Raw genomic sequence first — 26,113 nt, 5'->3', positions numbered from 1 at the left:
TTCCTTGTTGGGATCTGGCTTAGTAGGTATAGGCATGAGTTTGGAATCTTCTGAGAGCAGGCTTGGAAGTGTTCAATGAAACGGAGCCTTGAAGGAGGCCAGGCTGGGTATGGAGCCGACAGATGCTGCAGGTGAAATCAAACTGCTGCTTCTTTAGCGGTTCAGACATGCTCATCTTCAGCAGACTCGTATTGGAAATAATCGATAATCAATGTGAAGGCATATGGAATTACTTACGGAGAGGGCCCCTTTGCTAGATACTCAGTATTTGTTGACTAAGTTAACAGAGGGGTAGCGGTCAACTTAGAGGATTCATCATACATCACTGATAAATCACATGGCATCGGTCAATTTTCTCTCTTACTGTGATATTAGAACTTCTTGTTTCATATTGAAAGAGCAGTCATTTCCTTTTAAATATTTTTTCAGAGCCTATTTTGCAGCTTTCACCAATTTGCTTTCCTGATATTTGTTTTCCAGGCATCATCAGCTTTATTATTACATATTATTTGCAAATAATCACACAACCAAATTGTCTTTATTTAGAATTTTGTTGGTTATAATTTGCATATAGGCAATGTTGTAAAATCACTTATTCATTTTTGACAGATTTTATTAATTTATTTGAGAGAGAGAAAGAGAAGAAGGGAGAGAAAGCACAAGCAGGGGGAGGGGCAAAGGGAGAAGCCTAGCAGGCTCCCTGCTGAGTAGGGAGCCCCATGCGGGGCTTCATCCCAAGACCCTGGGATCACGACCTGAGTCAAAGGCAGACACTTAACCAACTGAGCCACCCAGGAGCCCCTCATTTGTTCATTTAAGTATTATAAAAAAATTTCAGTACACTTAGTTCTGGGGAACCATAGGCTATAGTTCCTAACATTTCCATATGGGATATAGCAGATACATAGTGCACAAACATCAAATTTTTTGTTTTCTAATGCCTATAGTTTATATTCATATATAACATTAATAAAAGCATTTCTTCAAATATTATAAAAATCCATTGGTTAGAAATTTATCCAAGGTCACTGAGAAAGGTAAGGCATGTGAGCTATTACTATTCATCCCCTATGTGTGTTCCATTGTTTAGGGCCATTGATTTGCACACAAGTGTGCACTACGTACCACCTACAGACAACAATAGCATAACACTTATGGGAAGAAGCGTTTTTCAATAACTTAAAGCCTTAGTCTTACCATCTGTGAAGTGGGTGTGATAATAGAATTCACTTCATGAGAATATGGTAAAGATTAACAGATAGAATGCATTTAGACTGAACTATTTGAAATTACTACTCAGCAGATCAAAAAAGGCCAGGTATTAGCAACTTCATAGAGTTCAACTTAATATATGAAGTACTTAGCATGAGCCCTGCCGCCTCGTAAGCGCCTAGTAAAAATTAGCCAGTATTTGTATCATCATCAATTCTCCAAAGGAGCAAGCAGAGTGGCATAACATATTCATTTTCAAATGAAGGACAACATTAAAGTATTCTTTAAAGTCAGGCTAACATCAGGGGCCTGGCTTCTTTCTGTTCGGTGACTAAATGCAGGTCTGTGGAGGGAGATACGTGTGCATGATGAAATGTGGGATGCTGAGCCAACCAGTGCCCCTCTCGGGGTCACAGATTCTTTTTCTCTTTTCCCATTTGGAAAATTATGTTCCTTGAAGTTTTAAAAATCTGTGGATTTATGACATTGTGTGAAAAATAATCCTACCTGCTCAGAAAAAAATTCTGTAATACCGCAGATGAAGTATGTTTTTTCTAACTTTATATATCAACCTTCTAACTTTAAATATCCATGTCTAAACACGCACACTGCTGGAGCCTCTTCTTTTCACATGGATTTGGTTCCAGTGTCTGCTGGTGAAATATGCAGGCATCTTCAGTGGAGTCCAGAAGTGCCTTCCCCTGGCAGCAACAGCGGGCCAGAAAGAAGCACAGAGATGGCAGCTCGTGGCTCACCGGCAGGCACGCTTGCAGACAGCACCCTGTGCCTGCCAACTTCTTTGCAAAGTGGTCCATGATGCCTGACATTCTTTAGCAGAGGACAATGAGATCAGGGCCCCATGGTGTGTTGGTGATGGTTTACAACTGCTGTGCTGGTCATGGCGTGGAGAGTGTCAGGGAGCCCCAATCCATAGTGTCGGCTGATTGCTCATGTAAATACGCCCATGGTGGCCCATTTCAAACTACCGTTGTGATGTCTACTGGCTCCCAAAATTCCTCAAAATTTAATCATCCTCCCTCATGGGCCACAGCAAGCCAACTCCAACATACCACTGGGCAGCTTTACAAACAAATGATGTCCTGAGAAGTGGTCACCAGTTGTGCAACATGCCTAGTTGCACATGAGTGAAACCAGATCCCTTCCAGGGGTCAAAGAGAAATGGAGGGCCTTGGGTCCTTCCAGTAAGCATGAGATTGAAGGGGCAGCATAGATGGAGACAAGCGTCACTGACTGGTGAGGCCAGTATAGCCAGCTAGAGCTGGATTCAAATTCCGGCTCTATCACTTTCTGGATGTGGATCTTGGGCAAGGTATTTAACCTCTTTAAGCCTCTGTTTGCTATTTGTAAAGTGAGGACCTCGATCCTATTTGCCTCAGGCAACATTGAGTATTTCATGACAAAGGCATGTGAGAAGCTCAGCCCTACTGGTAGCACCTCGATCTTTGGAAGGACCCTCAGGAGAACTGCAATGTTTCCCTGTTTTAATGTCTCTGCACCTTCAGCATCAAGCTTGTGGTGCTCACAAGCGTGTGAGCCATTCCATGTATGTGGGGCAGGATAAAAAGTCAAGGCTGCCATGCTAGTCAGTGTCTGGTCAATGGTCTCACTCCCCATGGGCTCTTCCTGTTAGCCTGCAGTCTGATCTAGCAGCAGAAACATCTCTTGGAGCGTGCATCCCTCTTAAATTAAAGATGGCAGATGGGGAGATGGTCCCCTTTCCTTGCTTTTTCCTTGCTTTTCCTTGCACGTCAGTCAAAGACAGAGCTTCTGCTGTCAGGCACATCTGGGTCAGAGACAAGCTCCCCACTTAGAAGCCATGAAGCATTGCGTAAGTTGCTTAAGGCTGTGTGACTCTATATAAAGCTATTTACATCTTTTGTAATAATTAAACATTCCGTCTTCATCTTATTTCCTTTTAATGAGGGGGAGGTTACGATTATTCCAATAATAGTAACTGATATTTACTTAACACTTACTAGGTATCAGCCACTGTACTAAATGTAGATTTTTTCATCTAATCCTTACCACCACCCTATAAATTAGCAAGTACTATTACCCTAATGGACAGAGCAGGTAACGGAGACAAAGAAAATTTCAATACCTTATGTTGGAAGGATTTAACAAACTGCCATATGTCTCTAAGGCCTACTCAGCCTCCCTGATAAATGGTGCTTATCACTATTAGCAGGGGTGACCCGTGGGCAGTTGGGGCCTCCCTCGGGTTATTGCAGAGCGTGCAATGCCTTCTTGCTCTGAAGTCCTCAGTGGAAAGGGCAGTCCTTACAATCAGTAAGCCAGGGCATGGATCTTCTTCAGTGACACATGTCGTGAGCTCTGGCATTTCCACACATACCCCAGGACAAATCTTTGTCCTCATCGCTTCAGGGAGCCCTGCTATGTGTTCAAAAAGAAATGAGAGCCATGGCAAGCTTTGTCTCCTAAAGGTCCTCTAGAATCTTCTCTCCATTTTCTATGGTCACTTTCCCCGTGAAAGCTGCCAGCAGTTCTCGCCTGGGATGGCTAACACCTCCTAATGGTCTCCCTGCACTCACTCTGCCCCAGCCCCCCACCATCCTACTCCCCACACAGCAGCCAGCATGACACATGGTGACTGTGATCATGTCCTGATGATTCTTATCAGAAGTGGACATGTCCCTGCAACCCTTCTCCCCTTAGACCTAGAGCAGACACCAGAATCTATCACATGCCATCCTCCACATCAGCTCGTGTCCCCTTTTCTTCCGTCTCTCTGGGATCCAACTACGAAAGATTTCCTTCAGTGTTAAGGCCCCGTTTTGAAAGTCACTTGCTTGGAAAGCCTTCCTTGATTTCTCTGGACTAGGTCATCTACTCCTGTTATGCGCTGCCTTAGCCATACCTGCCCTCTCTTCAGAGCACGTCCCAGAGTTGCAATTACCCATTTATTAAAGTGATTATTGTGCTAATGTCATTCCTCCACCCTCTTGTAATAAGCATTATGAGGGCCAGCACCCAGTTTGGTAAAGATGGCATCACCAGTGTCTATAACAGTGCCTGGCAATTTCTACTCACTCATTCATTATTTGTGGAAGGAAGAAAAGGAGGGAAAGAGCAAGGACATGAGGGATAGATACCATTGGAGAGGTTAGAGTTACACAAATGAGCCCCTAACAGAACAAGGCTCAATTCCAAAAGAGTAGAGAACAAAGCAAGTTATGATGGACTTCAAAAGAAAGAGTTCTGGGTGTACAAGTAAGTAAACAAGACCCCCTGGAGGTAGAAGTTCATGGCCCGGCCTTGAAAGAGGAAGAGGAGGCTTCAGGAGGTTGGATTTTAAAAGCTGGGTCAGAGAGGCACATGTAGGAGACAGCAGTGGGCCAGCCCTCCACCGCTAGCCCGCCCCCCACTCTTTTCAGGAGAACAAAGCACTCTGCTCTCTTTTTCCTCCTCCCTGTCTGACGCTTCGTTCCCCTCTACAGCTAAACCCTTTGCCAGTAATATTCTTAAAGTTACCTGAGCATTTTTGCTTGAGACTTTCATCAGTCACCGTCTCTCCATCTCATTCCTACGTGATTGAGTTGTCTTCTGGTTGGGCTTTCACTGACACTCAAGGCTCCATACAATTTATTTTCCAAGCAACATCTAGAATGAACTTTTATTTGTTTATTTATTTTAAATATTTTATTATTTATTTGACAGAGAGAGAGGCAGCCAGCGAGAGAGGGAACACAAGCAGGGGGAGTGGGAGAGGAAGAAGCAGGCTCCCAGCAGAGGAGCCTGATGTGGGGCTCGATCCCAGAACACCGGGATCACTCCCTGAGCCGAAGGCAGACGCTTAACGACTGAGCCACCCAGGCGCCCCATAGAATGAACTTTTAAAATGATAAATCAGGTCTTACTCCCAACTTCAAAACCTTCCATGGCTGTTTAGAGTATTTAAGTAAATGCTCAGCTCTAACCTACAAGACTCTTCATCCAGGGGTCCCTACCTGCCTTTCCAATTTCATTTCACACCACACTGCCTTCTACTACATCTGCCTCCTTTCTGAGCCTTGAACACTCCAAGCTCACGCTCCCTGTAGGGCCTTTGGACACAGCCAGAACTAGGGTAAGGCAAGTGAGGGGTACATTTGAGGGGCTCACATCCGGGGCATGCAAGTGCAGGGTCTTTGCATTAGTTGTGGTCAGGAGCGCCCCAGGCTTTTTGCAGGGCTGGTTCCTTATTATTTCTGTCTGTTTAAGTATTTTCTCAGGATCCTGTTTGTTTTATTTATTTTCTTTTCTTTTTTAAGTACATTGATACTTCAATACATCAGCATCTACATGTATTTATTGTTTATTGACGTGCTTCCCTGTTTCTTTTCTGTCTGTGTATCCACTGGAAGGTCAGTTCCATGAAAGCAGGAGGACCTTGCTCATCACTGCATCACCAACACCTAGAACAGTGCAGGGCACACAGTAAGTGGTCAATAAATACCCAGGGAATGAACAAAGGTCCCAAAAGTCAAATTGAATTCAGAAGAGCATCTGGGAGCTAAAAATTGTCGGCCTTGTCTAGCGAGGCCAAGGGAAGTAAGGATCCAAAGATGTGCGGTTTCAATGTCCACCTTAATGGATTTTCTTTGTGAATTGGTTGGCCTTTGTGATGTGAGGTTGATGTTATAAGGAGAAAGCCAGTGAATAGAGAGTTTTGTTTCGGAAGCAAAGACTCCCACATTAAAATTAAATTTGATTCCTACTGCTCAGGGACTGGTGTATCTGTCAACCAGTCTTTGCAGTAAAAATAGGCCACGGAGCAATACTATAAAGGTCTGGAATGTCGGTCTGGAAGAAAAGTTTGACTGGAAAGTCCAAGAGCTCGGTTTCTTGAGGTATGAGGTCCATATAAACAGGATGTCTTCATTTCAAACATAAAAATGGACCCCGCAGAAAACCATTTAAAGCTCTTCTCAAGTTTTCATGCACCAAATAGTAAATCCTCATCTCTCTATTTTCTTAACAAGTAGTAATAAATTCTTCTCCGTGGGGCATTAGGCGGACTGAAAAAGTAAATCTTCCAGGACCTAATTTTCATTCAGAGGTCGGTCTGGGTTTGACTTCATGACACTGTGGGTCTTCACTTAAAGAGATTCAGGGACAGAAATAGAAGCTCTGAAATGGTTCTCCATGCATATAAAATTCCCTTTTTAGATCCAGTGTCTGCTCAGGTCCTTGAAATTTCAGTAGATTTGTCAGTATTTTAATTAAATAAGAAACTGATCCGAAGTCTTATGTTGTCATATAATCCCCGTTAATGTAAAGGTATTTATAAGCAAGCTTCTCATTATATTTTCCTTTTTTGATAATTAAAAAGTCACAGAAATTATACCTGCTTATTATAGGAAATCCAAATATAGGACTATTTCCACCCTAAACTACATCTATTTGTGCCAAAGTTTTTATTATTATTATTATTATTTTTTAAACCTAACACTGTATCAAAGAAACATTTCTTTTTTGGTATAAACAGTCATTCATTCGTTCAGCAAACGTTTCTTGGCATCTACTATGTGCCAGGTTCTGGGCTAGGTGCTAGGAGTACAGTGGTAAATGACAGAGAAAAGGTGTCTGTCCTCACCCGCTTACATGCTAATGGAGAAGGCAACGACAAGCAAGTAAATAAATACATGGGGAAGATATAGATGGTGGTAGCTTCTATGGAAAGACTAAGCAGTAGCTGGGGCTGAGTTGAGAAGAAAGGTGGCCAGAGAAGGAATTTATATCCAGGCTGAGACCTGAAGGATGAGAAAGATCCAGTGACATGAAGAAATGGGGAAAAACATTTCAGGTAGAGGATACTGACAGTGTAAAGAATCGGAGGTAGGAAAAGGCTTGGCCTAGGTGAGGAACAGAGACTTAAACATACAGAGTTCAAGACAGGGGTTCTTGCTGACATCTTATGGGATTCTTCTTCTGGGGATACTTTGTCTGGAGTCATCCTACTCCATGTTTTGGTGGAGACGTGCTTGGTGTACCAACACTGAGGACCTCAGGCACTGAGCACAGGCAGCCATTAGCAGCAAAGACTGAGGACAGGTTAGAATCAGGTTAAATCCACTTTGATTAATACAAGAGACAGAGCAGCAAACATTCATATGCCAACACTATTTTTAAAAATTGATAAAATAATTATATCCAAGAGTTCTCCATAACTCTTTTGTCTAAAGACATCAATTTATAGTCTCTGTGAGAATGACCTTTGCTCTTGTAAAGACATAAATTTCATGTAGTTATAATCATAATGCATGACAATTTTATATTCTACTTTCTTCATTTGTTCTTTTATAGATATATTTCTGCATATCTATGTGGTCTCCAAAGTGATTATCCTCTCATGCATATGATTTTCATCATGATCAAATTAATTCACTTTGGAGATATATTTGTCTATTCTATGTACCTGAACAAGTGGACGAACTTATCCTCTATTCTTTGACATTTAGTTGTTTCCATGTGTGGTGAGAACACTGAAAAATAGTACTATACCTAACATAAAACTGTCTCCTTTTTAAAATCAGCTCCTTACAATCTAGTACTGCGTGTGGGATAACTGTGTCACAGGAGAAGATATTTTATGGCCTCTATCGTTTGCTGCTATACCGTCTTACAGAAATTAAAGCAATGCACGGGGCGACCAGAAGTTAGCAGAACCATTAGAGAAAACTATGCTTCTAAGAAGGAACCCATGAAAACGAAAGAATACCACTGTTGTGGTGATTTTCAAGTGCACTATTTCTATAGGCTTTGAATGTGATGGTGAGAGAGAGGGAAGATATGTAATATTTTATACATGGATGAGATGATTTGATTTAAAGTCAGTCTTACATATATGTAGATGAACCCAGCACCGACAGAGCAGGATTTAAGGAGTGCCAGAAAGCTTCCTCCTCTGCAAAAGATCCCCGTTTTGTTGATGAGAAAAGAGAGGCTTAGAGAAGCTAACTACGTTTTCCTAGGCCTCACATCTGGGACAAATATTAAAAGTTGGATTAAATGCTCTTCAATGGGTATTTTTCAAATCTAAGCTTGTTTGGGTTTGAGAAGTCGTGTTGGGGTGAAGACTTCATCGGTGAGTTTCCAACTCTGTGTAATGGAGTCCTGATTGGGGACCCCCAGGCTTACCTGAATGACAGCACAACATTATCACCAACAACAATAACCAGCATCACCGCAAGGAGAGGACTGAACACATTCCTACAAATTTCCTCATGTAATCCTCACAGTTCTCTGAAGAAGATAAAAGTAATATTCTTTCTTAGAGAGGAAGCAGTTGAGACATGGAGGAGTTAAGAAATTCGCCCAAGGTCACTGTAGTAGTAATAAGTGTAAAAGCAGCCTCTCGCCTTGGGCTACAGTAATCCCCTATACTTGGATCCCACTAACATGCGCTTTTCTGATATCACTTTGGTTGCCCAAGTACAATCTCCTTCTGTGAGAATTCTCTGCAACACCGACACAAGCATCTTGGCCATGCTGTTTCTCACTGCAAGTTTGTGAAGTCACCAGTCTCCTGCGACCTTGCACAGTGTGCTTCTGTCCACCTGGTCTCTGCGGGCTCACCAAAATGCGCTCCTAAACTTGGAAACCGGAGGCTCTGCTCCTGGGGGTGATCTCTGCCAAGGAAAGATGCTGTATAAACCTCAGCACTGTTCAGTTGAGCAGATTAGCTAATCCTAATAGCGGCTACCCCTCATTGGGCTCTTTCTTAGAATAACATTCTGGGAATGCATATGCAGAGTGGTAATACAGGAAAGACCACCAAAGAGGGGCACCAGCCAAGGACCAGGGGCCCAGAAAGTGAAATTGAGGGCACTAACACCAAACGCAGCCCCTCTTCACAGTCCTACTGTGGCTAATTTCAGGTACAGCGATCCAATGAAGTGTTTCCCAAAGTGGAGTACCATGAGGTACCCACTAGACGGTACACAGACAAATCTGGTTTTGACATAGTTTTAATTTACTAGTTATATGTTTGTTACAATTTACTTTAGAAAAGAGTACTTTTAAATGTATGGTGATGCTTTAAGACTTCCTTTTAGAATAAATTTGTTGAAGTGAAAAATCAGCTTAAATAATAGCATTAAGTATGTGGTACCAGTTGGTGGAACCACATACTGGTGGAAATTTCGTGGGTGGGTTGCAAAGTGAAGACTGGAAACACTGAATCCATGGAATAGCAACATGAATCACCTTTCATGGTTCTCTGCTTTTAAACAACAGACACTTAGTCGCTCAGAGAATGAAGTGTAATTGTCCCACTGGACATTTAGAGACACGGAGGTGAATCCATAGAGACCAGGGCACTTGGAAAGGCGAGCATGGAAAAGGCAGGCAACATAGAGCTTCTTGGCCCCCCTGCTCTCCCTAGAAAGCCGTGACTCAGGGGTAAGGGAACCTGCTGCCACAAATGTCTGACCCCCAAATTTCTCTGAATTCACGAGAAAGCTGGTATAATTCTTTAAAAGTCCATTATAAATCACAGTGACATTAGGTTACTGCTGTTCACGTCACTTCATCTGTGTTGCAAATTGATCTTAGTTCACAAAACAGAACTGTTGATGGAATGAACTCTTGCTGCCTTGCTTGTATGCCTATTGGATTTCAGGCCTCTGTATTAATAGCCACTTTTGTAAGACCATCTTATGCAAAATACAGACTAATTTTTAAAAAAATTCTTGAATAGATACTACATGCACATAAATGTTTTAAAAACAATTACAAAATGTTAGGCAATGGCCGACTCCCACCCTTGTCCTAAGCCACAGCACTTCATGGCCTGAAAGCAATCAGTATTATCAATTGCTTATCAGTTCTTCCAATGATACCTTATGCATATATATGTAAATATAGATAAATATTCTTCTTTTCCTCCTTTTTATACAATGATGGCATACTCTACACACACTTCTTAGCCTTTCTTTTGGTTTGTCAGCAATACTTCTTAAAGATCTATATACAAAGAGCTTCTTCATTCTTTTTTGTGGTGGTATAATATTCTCATTGAATGGATAAAAAGTTATCTTAATGATGGATTTGTAGTCTGTTTTCCACTTTTTTTGTCATTACAAATGACAAGGAATGAATAACCTCATATGTATGTCACTTTCTATATCAATATGTCCGTAAGGGGCGATTTTGCCCATCATTGGCAATGTCTGGAAAAATTTTTAGTTGTCATAACTGGGGAGGGGAGTGCTACTGACATTTTTGGGCAGAGCCCAGGGTGCTGCTAAGCATCCTACAAGGCACAGGACGAGTTCACAACAAAGAATTATCCAGCCTAAAATGTTAATAGTGCCAAGGTTGAGACGCCTTGGTCTACAGAAAATATTTCTAGAAGTGGAATTGCTGTGTCAAAGGATATTTGCATCTGTTATTTATTGAACGTGACCAAATTATTCTCCCAGAAGTTGTGCCTATGAACATTCTCCAGGGCCACATGTGAGATGCTTGCTTTGTCAAAACCTCACCAACACCATTACCATACGTTTTGGTCTTTGCAAGTCTGACAGGTTTTAAAAATGGTATCTCAGGATACCTTATTTGCATTTTTGTTTTTGTAGTAACTTTGAGCAATTTTTCATATATTTAAGACCAATTTCTATTCTTTTTGCCTGTTTTTCTATAATCTTGTTAGTATTTTCCTTAGTAATTTATAGGAGCTCTTCGTTAGCTCAATCCTTTGTGCAGACCAGTTTTGACCTATGTTTTCATTGTCGAGAGATTTGTATCCACCTGCCAATCATTCTGGAAATCTTATTCAAATCATTTCTATTATAAGTTTTGTCATAGGATTCATACTCATCACTTTCTGCTGCACACTTAGCCTTACCTGCTGTTCCTTCAGTCAACCAATCAACAAATATTGATCGAGCATCACCTTTGTGTTAAGGTTATTTTCTGAAATGCAGTGGAGTTATTAATTTATATGCTTTGGCTACTGACTCTCCGGTGTTTGAAAGGTATATGGAAAAATACACTCTTCCAAGCTCGTTAAAAGTCCACGGGGCCTATTCTGGAAAGAAGGAAGCTTTTGAAAGAGCATTGACGGAGCGGAGACAAAGTGTTTGGGCACGTGGAGGGTCAGCTTCGCCCTGACATGTAGCACTCACTTCTTGCTCTTAGTTTCTACAACACTCCTTGTCTCTCTGTTCCCTTTTGAAGGCAAATCTAAACAAACATGCTTTTGTAAGGCTAGGACCACTAATATCGTTAACTAACACGAATGAGGCCTGGAAATTATTCCTCAGTTATTGCTTCACTTCTAAGATAAATACACCCACATAAAAGTACAGTGTTGCCTTTTTAGAATCTATGGAGAAAATGGCTATCACTCAAGAAGACAAGAGGACCCATCATGAACTTGAACCTCCATGGAGATAGATGAGCAGGTGACAGGTGCTGCCTAGATGCCACTTACTGCTAATGGGGTCAGGAGGTTACAATGGCAAAGAGCTCCATCATTTTGCACACCCAGCATTCGACGTGTACCTCTCAGCCCTCTCCTATAGTCATCTGCCAAGGTTGTTGTACAGTGTTTTGTTTTTAAGTTTATGACTGCTTTAAAATATTATTTTCATTTTTCTGTTTAGTAAAATTACATGCTCACTGCAAAAGCTTCAAATATTACAGAAACATATAATTTACATGGGAAAGTCTGCCATAGTGCCTCCGACAAGAGACAGCCCGTGTTAGCGGAGTTCCTTTTGTGTTATTTCTTTGAGTTTTGCATATACTATTATATATTTTATTATTTCTTTTCCCAAAAATGAGATCGTGCTCCATCTATGGCTCTAAACCTTTTTTTCAGTTAATGTATATATTTTTGTTCCTCTGTATCAATTGCTTTCACTTTGTTAATGACTACAGAGTAGTCACAGGATAGATGAACCATAAGTAATTTATTCATTTGTCTATTGGTGAATATTTAAGTTTCTCTAGGTTTTTAGTGAAATAAATAATGCTGTTATGAAATCCTTTTCCCTACATCTTTTGTATTTTGAACAAATGTTTGTATAGGATAAATACTATAAGGGAAATCTTTTTCTTTCTTTCTTTCTTTCTTTCTTTCTTTCTTTCTTTCTTTCTTTCTTTCTTTTTTTCCTTCTTCGTTCTTTCAATTAATTGTTTTTAAATACAATAAAAAATATGTATGTTCATGGAAGGATATGAGATTAAAAGCAAAGCTCTTTCTACTTCCTACTCCCAAACATCAGAATCATTCCCACAAATGTCTGCATTTAATAGTGTCTTGTGAGAAAATACATTCATAATTTTAAGAAAGGATCCCAAATTTCCCTCTGGAAACTGTATGAGGGTATAGTCCATTATCTATTTTATTCTTTTCTTGCTTTTTCTCCTTTTTTGGGGTAAAATCCTCACTTTTTCCTCTTGGGTAGTCAGGGTGCAACTACTGATAAGATGGCAGACTTTAAAGGAAGCTAGAGTGTTTTCCCCACAGCACAACGAGCTTCATCGAAAACCATATTACGAAAAGCTGAAGTGAGGAAAGCCAGTTGACTCTGGTTTAGCTATGACTAAAAGGGCTTGTAGAAAAGAGGAAAGAAAAGAAGGCAGGTGTGGGATGGATCATAGTTTCCTGACTTTAAGTCAACCCAGGAGCCTTAAAATCTTCCCCCTCAGCTCCAGATTCTCCCAGAACTGTGGTTTCATGGACATAAGGCCAAGTGAAGATGGGTTGGGGGAGGAGAGGACCCAGCAACAGCTAATCCCAAATTGCCCCAGTGTTTTAGAAGAGGCTACATTTTCCATTGAGTCAGTAACAATCACATCTTTATTGGGTATCAGACAACGTGCCGGGTGCCTTTCCGTAGCTCTGGTCACAGTGACCCTGCATGGCAGCTGTCAGCAATACCACTACTCCTCAAGAACTAAAAGAACGAGGAAGAGCAAAGAGAACTGAGTCCAAAGAACTGAGACGACTTGCACTGTGCTATTTGTCACCACAGAGATTCAAACCATGGCTTTCCGAGTTCTGAATCTCTGCTTTTCTCCCTTGCAGCACAAAGCACGAGGCCCCCTTTGTCATCAAAGACTTCTGCCGAGTTGGGAGACTGGGAGCGAATTTGTGGGTTACCTTGAGCATATTTTACAGAGACGATGAAACTAGAATCCAGGAAGACCCCTAAACCCCTTTTTTTCTTCAGATTCTATTTATTTATTAGAGAGAGAGCACAAGAAGAGGGAATAGCAGGTAGAGGGAGAGGCAGGTTCCTTACTGAGCAGGGAGCCCGATGTGGGGCTCAATCCCAGGACCCTGGGATCATGACCTGAGCCTAAGGCAGCTGCTTAACCAACTGAGCCACCCAGGCACCCCTAAAACCCATTTTAGAACTGGTATTCTGCTGTGTGTGTTGGGGAAAGGACAACCCCCAAATCAGTCACTTAAGTTTCATTTCACAGGACATCAGTTTTAATTTCAATTGTGTCATTGTGTGATTTCAGATTTGTACAATGTATCATGGGCCAGAAGAGGCGTTGAGCAAATTATTTGAAATGCCTTAGTTAAAATCATCACCAGAAAGATTTTCCAATCACAAAGAAACTCTGATAAAGGCAGTATGTGGTTACTTTTACAGTGTGGTCCGGGAAAGTCTGAACTCCCCTTTGAAAAATACTCTCTCAGCTAATGCCTGAAATTCCAGTATCGAAGCTCCTTCTTGGCTTCGGTCTCTAACATCTGTCCTGATCCAAACTCCTCTGAAACAAGCCAAGCTTTACTCTATCAGTAAGTTAAACCCTTGGTGAATGACTACTTGGGGAAGGCTTTGATGGGCGAGTGGGAGGAAAAGCAGAAAGCAAAAGCAGAAAGGAAAAGCCCTCTGAGAGCCAATGTAACACAGTCAGACCAGGAAATAGGCCCCTTCCGTGCTTTTGGCCTGATTTTACAAACAATTTGCAAATTAAACAAATGACTCCGGAATGTCAAAATCACCAGTATCGCCAGTTAAAAATTAACGTTGCCCCTCCCAAATGGTCGTTCCTGATTACATATTTGCCCAAAAGAAAATCACCCCCCAAACTGTGGACACATAAAGACAAGAGAACAAGGTCTTATCTTATGCACAGCATTTGGAGAAGGAAAGGAAGTAACACTTGAGTGATTGGTTTATCATTTGAATGAATTTATTTTGTGAGTAGGTGTACATGGTTTTTTTAAGTCCTCTAAATTAACCCAATGACTCAGGGTCTATTGTCATTCTCACTTAAAAAAAAAAAAAACCAAGGCAACTGAGAAGTTGAGACACTTGCCTCAGTTGCACAGCAGGTCAGGCAAATGCCTGTCTACCTGAACTGAAAGTTCCAATCCTCTCCCACTCTGCCTCTCCAAAGCAGAAAGCTGAAATTCAGCTGTTTTTCAGAAGGGTGAAGATAACCTCTTTCATAGGTCTCAGATACCTAGCTTCTCACTGACATATCTGTTGGACTAGCCAAACAGTCAAGGAGCCAATGTTAATAGGAGTGAAGTGGACTTATCATTCTGAGGAAGCAGAGAAAGCGCTCCCCTTTCAAATCCAGCATAATCATTGCACGACCCAATAGGGCACAGACAAATGTCTGCCGGACCACAGCTTGGAGTATAGATCATGCAACTGATTGTCAGTGTGGAGTCTGGGGGATGAAAATCTCCTGTGGAAAGTCAGGGCACATGCAAGAGCCATGAAACATAGTTGTGAAGCGCTCAGGCTCTGCAGTCATAGACTTGAGCTTACACCCTGCCATTGCACTTATTAAGAGACTTGGCCTCTCTGAACGTCAAGGTCCTCACTTGCAAGATGGGGCAATGGTACTTTGCAGGATTATAGATTAAATGTGCGCTGGCCTGTTGAGTGCCTGAAGTGTAAGATGTGCTCAAAAATGTGAATCGTCCTTTATTTCGGTTTTGTTCCCTGCCTCTCTCTTTGAAACTCACAGTCCAAAATTCTACTTTATGCAATGTATTAACATAGAAAGGAAATATCAAAGCTGCGTGCACAAGCTTGCTTTTGTGCAAATACGTAAACACCAGCATCTTGCTGGGTTGTGTTTGATACATGTTAGGTGTCCAGGGGGAAGCTTTGGAATATGAAGACAGGGTAGCTTTGAACATGGCCAAGAAAAGAGACAAAGGCCAAGAGAGGTCTTGTGACTTTCACCCCAAGTGATGCAGATGGAACGACACGTAAGAATGAGAGCGGGTTTTACTTGCTGTCTCTCTTTTCCTGATGGCTCTTGTGTGGTTTCCTTGGAAGGTTTACCCTGGCATTTTTCAGAAATAGCACAGTTGTTTGGGATGATTACAGGCAATCACCATTTCTCAGAGATAGAACTGTGTTTATCTCACTGACAGGCTACTCCCCAGTCCCCAGCTCGGGGGATGCACAGCTGGTCTCTTGTTGACCACGTATCAGATCTTGTGAACTTTGAAGACAACCCGCCTCAGGGAACTCGTTTAGGAAAAACAGTGAGTTTTGATGGTAGAACATGAAATCCATTGCAACAGAAGAGCAAACCCCATAGCCGGCTCACCTGACAGGCTGTTGACGCAGTGTCTCTTAAAATCCATGTTTGAAGTCAGTGAATATTAAGAGGTTAAAGAAGATAATCTGAGGTTAGAGGAGAAGCCCTCCTTGGATATCTTGAAGCTGCACTGTCCAATAATGGAGCCACAGCCATGTGTGGCCACTAAGGACTTGAAATGTGGCGGGTCCAAACTGAGATGTGTTCTACAACACACGATTTCAAGGACTTAGTACAAAAATAATGTATCTCATTAATTTTTTATGTTGATTACATGTTGAAATAATACTTTAGGTATAATAGGGTAAACAAATATATTCTTAAAATTAATTTTATTGTTTCTTTTTAATTCCTTGTAGTGTGGCTACTAGAAATCTTTAAGTAACATATATGATTCCCGTTCTGCTATTCTTGGACAGCACTGCTTTAGAACATTACACAGAGTCTTTGTCCCTACTCACAACTCCCATTAATACTTACCTCCATTTTATACCCTGATGATGATAGTCCTAGGCTATTAACAACCAATATGTACCCAGAACTTTGCTCTTGCTGTGAACTCTATATAGGATGCTTACCCAACCCCACACCCCCTAATTTCATGTCTGGCACCTTTTTTTTTTTAACTCCCTGATCTTTTCTCAAAGGCCCTTTCCCCAGACAGGCCTTCCCTGTCCACAAGGTGGTCACATCAACCTGTTCTATTGTCTTTATGGCACTTGTTTATATTGTCTGCCTTGTCAACAAGACTGTGAGCTCCATGAGAAGATCTGCATGTTCATCTCTCTATTTTCTGCTCTCAGAACAGCACTTAGCTTATAGCTGGCCCCCAGGAGATAGTTCCTGAAGAGCTAAATGCATTAGCTTTAAATCTGCCTGAGATTATTTAAACTGTGTTTCAACATGGTGCCCTTCGTTCATATCATTCTGACTGAGCACCTGTTGTAGGCCTGTCACTATGCCTTAGGGATATGCTGATAGATTTCCTGGTCTCACTCTCAGGGGGAGCAGGACTTAGTGGGTTCCAAGGATAAACATGTCTTGCAAACAGAGTGGTCCTATTACTGCCATAAGCCTTTTGTTGCATTTTGCTATGTATACTACTAAGGAAATAATACAACAGAGGTCAAAAAACAAGATAACCTCAAAGCTCAGACTCCCTGTTTATCCTCAGCGGCAGAGGGGTGTTGAAAAGGCGCCTCCCTTGTGGTCTTCTGTTTTCAGAAACAGATTAACCATCCTAAAGAACTATGATTATGGGCAGAACCAAGGCAGGTATTTCTAGCTGTGGAAGACTCTAAATGACAAGATATCTTGAGCTCAAAGGATACATGTTTTCAGAGGTTTTTAAGGGAACTGACCTTTCAATAATACATCCTTAGATTACAAAAGCAAGCTGTAGACCACTGTGTGGAACAGATGCTTGTTTTTGTTTGTATATATCCTATAACTGTGTGTGGGAAAGACAAATGCCTTCCAAATGGTTAACCTTGGCTACCTCAGGGTTGTGGAGAAGGGTGGAATGATATGACACTATAAATATTTTTTCAACATACTTCCATATTATTTCACTTGTTACAATGAACATGGATAAATTCTGTACTTTCAAAAATGAATAAAGTAGTTTTTAGAAAGAAAATTTAAAAAGAAACACCACAAAGCATCCCTGTATTTGATAGGGATACTTTTCACTTCTTGACTTTTTTCATCTCAGTTCTTGCTACTGCCTCTCTGAGGCACAGGAGGCCAAGAAGTAGCTTCTGGATATATGGGGGGTTAGTTTACAAAGTTAATGGATCTTATCTCGTAGTGGATTTCTATAAGGAACCTAGACAAAAATACTGTCTGCTCTCTTTTTTAAACAGAATGTACTTTCTTTTCCCCACAGAAAAAGCGCACATTGAAGGGCTCCATTGAACTCTCCCGAATCAAATGTGTCGAGATTGTGAAAAGTGACATTTGCATCCCATGCCACTATAAATACCCATTTCAGGTAAGTCAGCTACACCAGAGGGAACTAGTTCCCCAGTCCTTGGACAATGGTCGAAATCCTCAGTCATTGTAATAGAAAGAGGGACAGGGACGACTCTGATCTATAGTTAGATCTTCTGCTAAGTCCGGAAGAAAGCTGTTGGTGTCCATTCATTCATTCATTCAATTCAACAAAGCATAAAGTCTTGAAAAAGTTTTCATTTCTCATTTCCCTTTCTCTCATGTCTTCCCTACCTCAATAAAAATCCCAATTCTCTGCTCCTAGAGGAAGGAAAAAAACCCACAAAACTCTCAATGGCCCCAAACCTAATATTCTTTAAGTACAATTCACTCATGTTTTGGGGCAACCATTGCAGTACTTGATTATAAATTGTTTAGAGGTTCTGGGACAAAAAGTCTCAAATTTTATAATCTCAGAACTATCTAGAGCTTTGTTGTCCAATAGAGTAGCCACGAGCCACATGTGGATGTTCAATATTTAAGTTAAACAATATCAAAAATTCCTGAGTCACACTAAACCACACTGAATGAATGAACGTTTCACATGTTTAATAGCTGTGTGTTGGACAGAACAATTTATAAAACATTCCCACCATTGCAGAAAGTCCTACTGGACAGAGCTGGTGGAGGTTATCATTAGTCTTTAGGTCACAACATTGTCCAAATCTTGTCATCACTCTTGGCATCTATGACTCTGAAGCAGCGGATATCTCCTTGTACATTCTAGGGTACCAGTCTTTTTTGCCAATTTGAGAGGTTAAACATTCCATTTTTTTTTAAAGATTTTTATTTATTTATTTGACAGAGATAGAGACAGCCAGCGAGAGAGGGAACACGAGCAGGGGGAGTGGGAGAGGAAGAAGCAGGCTCATAGCAGAGGAGCCTGATGTGGGGCTCGATCCCATAACACCGGGATCACGCCCTGAGCCGAAGGCAGACGCTTAACCGCTGTGCCACCCAGGCGCCCCAACATTCCATTTTTAATGTGACATAGAAAAGGACTTCTTTCCTACTAGAAAGTTGACCTCCATGAGTTGAAATTTTTAGTAATGAAAGTAAAACAATTAGCATGTATTTTCCCGTCATTAAAATTCCAATTAAAAATGGGTACATAAGGGGGCCTAGGTGGCTCAGTGGGTTAAGTGTCTGCCTTCAGCTCAGATCATGATCCCAGGGTCCTACGATAGTGCCCCACATTGGGCTCCCTGCTCAGTGGGGAGTCTGCTTGTCCTCCTCCCTCTGCTTCTCCCCTCACCCCCATTCATGCTCACTCTCTCAGTCTCTCAAATAAATAAATAAAATCTTAAAAAAAAATAATACATTAAAGGGGAGCCTGGGTGGCTCAGTTGGTTAAACATTTGACTCTTGATCTCAGGGCTGTAAGTTCAAGCCCTGCANCAGTCTCTTAAAAAGCATTTATAGCCCTGAGGCAAGGAGCTGGGGGGGGGGGGGGTTAGGATTTTTTTTTTTTTGGTTTTTTTTCAAAAAAAAAAAAAAAAAAAAAAAAAAAAAAAAAAAAAGCCGAGTACATGAAAAAAACTGGTGAAATTCAAAGATCTGTACTTCAGTTAGTAGTGTTGGACCAATGTCAATTTCCTGCTTTTGAAACTGTACCCTGGTTATGTAATAAGATGTTATCATTAAGGACAGGTGGGTGAAAAGAACACAGGAACTCTATACTATTTACAGAACCACTAGGGTGTCTTATATTATTTCAAAATAAGAAGTTTTAAAAATCTCAATTATACATTTTTTATCTAACTTCTTAGTCTTTCATATGCCAGAAAGATTTTTTTAATCACTTAAAAATTAATATGAGAAACAAATGTGCTGTCACATGGAGAGCTTTTTCTCCAACTGTTTTAATTTAGCAATGGCTTCCTAGGAACATGGAATCTCAGACAGATAGTCTGAGCTGTGAAAATTCCCCCTGTGTCTGCATAGCATTTAAATATCTGTATAAAAAGGACACTGGTCTCCTAATCACCCAGATGTTTGCTTTTAAGCAACAAACACCTAAGGCCCCACTCTCGGCCCCCTACGCTAGATGGGCCTGCTGTCAGTCATCCTTCTCTGGGCGCACAGCTCACCTTGGACTCTGTGTGTATCTCCAGGTTGTGCATGACAACTACCTCCTGTATGTGTTTGCTCCAGACCGCGAGAGCCGGCAGCGTTGGGTTCTGGCCCTTAAAGAAGGTAATTACTTTCCTGTGCCGATGGCTCCTTGAGATCCCTTGATCGTCTAGCGGGCTTGGGCTCCACAGTAAGATACAGGGCAGCAGATGGTCAAATATTTCTGACTTTTGGTGCTGGTGTTAGATTCCAACTTTTCACCCTGGGCCCAAGAGGCAGCAATCAGTACAGTGTAGGGTCAGCCAAATCCAGCCTACCACCTGTTTTCATAAGGCTCTGAGCTAAGGAAGGTCTTTGTGTTTTTAAATGGTCCCGTTTTAAAGGATTAGAGAAGTACCTCCATAATGTGTCGATTTTGCCTGCTGGTGAACAAAACCTAAAATATGTACTCTTTGGCCCTTTCAGAAAAAGTTTTTCCACTCCTGGTCTAGTGTGAAGCATAGGAGGATGGGCCCTTGAGTTAGATGACCTGAGTTTGAATCCCGGCTCTGCTATTTACTAGCAGACGTGTGTGGGCAACGTCCCCAGCTGCTCTGTCTTCAGTTTCCCCTTCTGTAAAAGAGGAAAGAAGGAGGGAATAATAATAGTACCTGCCTCCGGAACTGCTGCGAGTAAAGCCCTTGGAACTAGCCTGGCCCAGAGTCGGCACCCAGTAAACGTTAGCTAGCTTTAAAGGTTTTCAGATCAGCAGGAAGGGTATTTCTTAAGGCTTGCCTTCCTGACGGCATCATTAGAACCAACACAGTGTTTGGGTGTACGTGAGAGGTGCTGTCAGGCTGCTAAGGTGAAAATCCCAGCTCTGCCAATTATTAGTACGAGACCTGGGGCCAGTTCTTCGAACTTCCAGTGTCTCTATTTCCTCAGCTATAAATTCTTACTAGTAACAATCAGTCACACGATTATTGTGGGAATTAAATGTGTTAAGACATGTCAGACACTTAGAATAATACCCAGAGAAAGCACTCATTCGGTAGTACTGTTATTTCACCTGAAGCCCTGCATTTACAGGAGAACTGGGTTCAGATATTAATCTGTCTCTAAGTAGCTTTAAGGACTAAGAGTAAGCAAGCCATTTGGAATCTTGGGAGCCATGATGCCTCTATGTGAAAAATGAGAATAAAAATACAGTTCTTATCCTCTTCCAAGGTCGTTGTCTCAAATGGGGTATGAATAAGCCAGTGCTGGGTAAGCTGAAAAATGCTCTCAAGTCATGGGGCTCAGTATAAACATTAAAGTAAAAAGTTATCAAAAGGGCCCCAACTATGTGCATTGGCTGTTTTCCCTCTGGGTAGGGCTTTACTCACAAGATATTAAAGCTGGAAGGAACATTTGAGATGGCCTGTCCAGATCTCCATTTCTTATGCTTCTTTTCTTCAGCAGGAGAACCTCTTTTTTTTTTTTCCTACTAAAATCTCACTTTAAAGCCATAAATCTAGAACAGATAAAGGCAAATACCTGTGGTTGAAGGTGAGAGAGATGAAGGGGCAGGAATCCCTGCCGCTCAGTCTTCCCAGTGCCCCTTGGGCACTTTTGTGGGGCCCACTGATCCAGTCTAACATTCTCATTGCACAGAGGGGGCGTTGAGGCTCAGATGAGGGTGTAATCCAACCTAGGGACATACAATTAATGCAAGGCCAGACAAGAATCCAGATCTGATAATGTCTAAATCCAACACGTACTATTCTCTCAAGCTTATAGCGGGGTCCAACCTAAGGGAGTTGTAAAGTTGGTAGCCCTTGATAGACTGACCTGGAAATAACTCTTCTACTGGTGCCAATCTCTTTCAGAAACAAGGAATAATAACAGTTTGGTACCCATGTATCATCCTAACTTCTGGATGGACGGAAGGTGGAGATGCTGTGCTCAGCTAGAGAAGCTCGCAGTGGGCTGTGCCCAGTATGATCCAACCAAAAATGGTAAGAGACTGGGAATTCCATTTTCTTCTTTGCAAAATGATTGACCTCTCTAGTTGTAGGAAGTAAAAGCTCTCAGCTTCCCATCATCAGGGATGTCAGGGATTGAATACAAAGTTTTGCATTTTCAGAACTTTCTGAGGGAAATCATCTGCCTCTACCACTAGTCTGTTGATGTTTTTCATCTCAAACCTATGTCTTTGTAGCTCCTTGCTACTAAAGTGTCATCCTTGAACCTGTAGTGTCAAAACATCACCTGTGAGCTAGTTAGAAATGTAAATTCTCTGGCCCCATCCCAGGTCTGCCAGATCAAAGTTTGTATTTTAACAAATCTCCTGAAGATTTGTGTGCACGATAAATTTGGGGAAGCACAGCCATAACCTTCAAGTTAGAAAATGTGAATGGCGTGGTTGACTTAAATATTAAGTTGTTGAGACAGACTTAGAGGTCCATAACATCATTTATTTATTACAGTGATGTCACATCGCACATGTGTTTAATTCCACCAGCTCAACTTTATACTCTTGGAGAGGAAGAAAGCAAAACCAAAAACTTCTTATTGTATTCTGTGGCTTCTCTCTGCCTCCCCTTCAAACTCGCCGTTGATCTCTATAATCTCAGAGAAAAGGAGGCCACAGCCTAAATGCAAAATGAAAACAAAAGACATTGTTTCTGGTCCTTGGAGGTCAAAGGCCCCGGATTGCGGGATTGGGGTGTCACCTGTTTTTCCTTTCTGTGATGGCTCTGGGACCTGAACCTTCAGTGAAGTGCAACTTCACTTGCATGCACTTTGACACATGGGTGCTCCCATTCCCCACAGTCATCCGGGGGAGATGGTGTGGGGTCACAGAACCAGGAGACCTTGAGCAGTTGCGTATGCTCAGGGTCTCACAGTGAGGAAATGCTCTGCAAAGCCATTGTTGAATAGGAATGATGGATCCTGTGAATTGTTTTGCTTCCATTCCCCTCTCCTCTCAACCTCTCTTACCCTAGCCACAATTTCTCATCTGTCAGTTTCTTTTTTGCACGAAAACCGAATACCTCACGTTGACAACCCAAGGCGGATGTGCGAAATGTAACACATGGCTGGGTTTTCCGTGGCTTCCTGAGTCACAGCCCCTCTTAGTACCACTTTAAAAACCACCACTTCTCACCCTCCACCTTGGGAGAGAAAGTTTAAGGTTACAAGTCCCTTGGAGCAGAACAATATGTACCTGGTTTTAGAAGTGAATGATCTTCTTCATTACCCTATGGACCATATTCACAAAGGCTAGTGTTTCATTAAAAGGAAACAGAAGGTTTTACATGGGTGGAATCCACCATCATAACAAGATGGCATGGGCTTTCCCCAGTTCATGAAAACCCTTTCCAAAGCTAGAGGTCTAGTCTCCAGATTCCTGGCAGCACCTTTGCTGTGGGCCCTTGGACCCATCACTTGGCTGTCAAGGGCCCTAATGTCCTCATCTCTCCAATGTTAGGGGAACTTTTAGGAGTCCTACAATGAAACAATCTCCAAGCCCCTTTCCAGTTCTGGGATTCCTTGAGCCTGTGTTTTGCAGTTTTCACCATGCATGTTGCCGCTGACCCTCTTCAGGGTGCATAGTACTTCCCTCGGCTGAGTGCTAGACACATGACTGAGGGGGAGGAGCGTCTGAATGACTCACCAGCACCACACTTGGAGACAGCTGCTCATGCTGAACTGCTCACCCCATGAATCCAGGGCCTCACTACTATACAGTCACTCTCTTAGTGGTCCTACATTCATGTTTGCAACAATGGGCTTGTGGAAAGCTCTTAGCACATCTGCTGGCCCTTACTGAGCTCTCAACACATGGTAATTGTGCCCACTAGTCTTTCTTATTTTTGGACAGAGGAATTGAAGCTGAGATACAGCAGTGTGTGTGTATGTCTGGAAAGCAGCAGAGGTGGTTGGGTAAAAATGGACCCTGCTCTACCCAGCCCACAGCGACACTCATTTCTGCAACCAGAATTGGCCCTGATGTCAATACAAACCAACTTCACCCAGAGGGAGAAGAAGGAAGGGAAGAGCAAGACTAGAGGAAGAGATACACATTGCAGAATGTTCAGGGCTGGAAGGGGCCCAAGGCTACACAGCTCATTCCCAGTGGAACTGGAGTGAGAATGCCAGTCACCTGGTGCTCGGTGTTGGGTGCTGAATCGGAACCATGCTTCCAGTTATGTTTGTTTGCTTCTTCTCTGTTAATCACAAACCCAAGTCAGCACCCCACCCTGCCCTGGCTTAAGGAGTTAGCACACGGGCTGTGTTCCCATGTCACTGTGTGGGTCTCCTCTTACCACATTCCTGAGAGGTGCTGTCCTGGTCAGGCAGCAATCAACCTTGTACATGAGTCAACCTCATGCAGGGAAGAGGAGCTCACCACCTACTTAGGGAGCCTATTCCTGTATTATCTCTAATTATTAAATCATTCTTTGAACTGAGCGGAAGCCCATGTGTTGCTTCCCATGCCACACCTACCCCCCGACATTCAACTTTGATCTATTGATTCCAGGCTTGACCTTTTCAGGGCCTCAAAGGAGAAATACCAAGAGACAGGAAAAGATGAATGGAGGGGGAGAAAAAAAGGGAGAGAAAGAAGAGAGGAGGAAAGAAGGCATAGAAGAGAGGGAAATATGGAGACACAAACAGATAAACAGAGACAGAGGTGCTAAGGGTGTTGTTTGGAGGAGGTAGAAGGAATACATGCTCGGAAGCATTAAAGTAACTAAAAGTAGATTCCAGCCCTCCCAAAAAACAACATAATGACCCCTCACCTCACCCACCTCCTCCCCAAGCCCACGGTTGCCTCAGGAAGCCAGTGAGTCACTGTTACCCTGAGTCACCAATTCCCACTCCGAGGTTTGGCAGATGGTATGTGTGTTTGTGGAGGTCTCCCAGCCCACAGGGAAGGACACAAGCCTAATGCCTCTGAAGCAACTTTTGGATTAGTCTTTAACTGGGAATACAGAATATTGACTTCTACAAGTTTCTGGTATCTTCTAGAAAATGAAATGGGGAACCAGTAGGCTAAAAGAGATAAAACATGGTCTCTATAAGGCCGATTTTCATTTCTCTGTGTTTCATCATCTTCTGGCCCTTTTCTTCTGTTGTTCACCCAAGGGCCCCTTTTTCTCTGAAAAGCCCCCTGGCTGCTCGCCTCCGGTTGGGCACATTCGGTTTCATGCTCATTTTCTTTTTCTGTTTTTCTCATTTCAGCTTCAAAGAAGCCTCTTCCTCCTACTCCTGAAGACAACAGGGTAAGTGAAGGCTTGAGCTTTGGGCATGGTGGACACCCATCCCTGCAGCGGCCTGACTAGCATGTCCCCTTCGCACTTTCCCCATCTGCCCAGACTTCTCAAATCCTGGGCAAATGCAGCAGGTTGTAGTAATTCAGTTGATATGAACACACTGGGTCTCTTGGACCTGAACTGTCTCATGGATCTGTTTACATAAAAGGACCACTCAGCTGCTAAATCCTTAGTTTACTTTATTCACTCAACAAAAACTTATTGATATCAAACTGTGTATTCAGCCATCTGATTCCTTTGGGGTTTAGTGACAGCTATCTATATAAAATGGTGTATTGGGGCACCTGGGTGGCTCAGATGGTTAAGCGTCTGCCTTCAGCTCAGGTTATGATCTCCAGGTCCTGAGATTGAGCCCCAGGTTGGGCTCCCTGCTCAGTGGGGAGTCTGCTTGTCCCTCTCCCTCTGCCCACTCATGCTCTCTCTCTCAAATGAATAAACAAAATCTTTTAAAAAATAAAATAAAATTGTGTATTTACTCCATACCTTACTTTTGATAATACTTTATATTTTTCAAAGTGCTTCCACACTTTCACTATTTATATATATGTATGTGCCTCCTTTCCTCACTCTCTATTCTAGCCACTTCAGAGTGTTATAGTTTTATTCACATTTTAAAGCTTATGAAATCAAGTCCCAAGAGAGGTTTTGAGGCTTTTCCAAGGACATTCAACAACTTAGTAGTTAAGCCAGTGGGCAGCACAGCTTCTGGACTCAAGTGGCGGTTCTCAAAGTGTGGTCCCTGGACCAGCAGTATCAGCATCACCTGGGAGCTGGTTACAAATGCAATGTAAATTCTCAGGCCCCACCCTAGATCTGTATTCGTAACTCTGGAAGAGGGCCCCAGCAATCTGCATTTTCATAAACCTCCAGGTGATTCTGGAGCACACTGAAGCAGGGAGAAGCACTGATCTAATATACTGACTTATAAGATTTAGGTGATACCAAGCCAACTCTGGGGAAGTCAACACTGCCTTGCA

General features: G+C 42.2%; 1 protein-coding gene across 1 annotated transcript in view; it reads left to right on the top strand.

Moving 5' to 3' along the window:
- ITK (IL2 inducible T cell kinase) overlaps positions 1-26,113 on the top strand; it is a 60,304-nt gene that overhangs the window by 1,224 nt on the left and 32,967 nt on the right. The window contains exons 2-5 of the mRNA XM_002912500.4: positions 17,660-17,764; positions 19,878-19,959; positions 21,684-21,812; positions 25,045-25,085. Of these exons, the coding sequence (XP_002912546.1) occupies positions 17,660-17,764; positions 19,878-19,959; positions 21,684-21,812; positions 25,045-25,085 (357 nt within the window). The remainder of the gene's footprint in view (positions 1-17,659; positions 17,765-19,877; positions 19,960-21,683; positions 21,813-25,044; positions 25,086-26,113) is intronic.

Source organism: Ailuropoda melanoleuca, chromosome 3, assembly GCF_002007445.2.
Source record: "Ailuropoda melanoleuca isolate Jingjing chromosome 3, ASM200744v2, whole genome shotgun sequence".
In the NCBI taxonomy this organism is placed as follows: Eukaryota; Metazoa; Chordata; class Mammalia; order Carnivora; family Ursidae; genus Ailuropoda; species Ailuropoda melanoleuca.
Note: the sequence above shows the minus strand (reverse complement) of the source record. Positions and strands in the feature narration are given on the sequence as shown.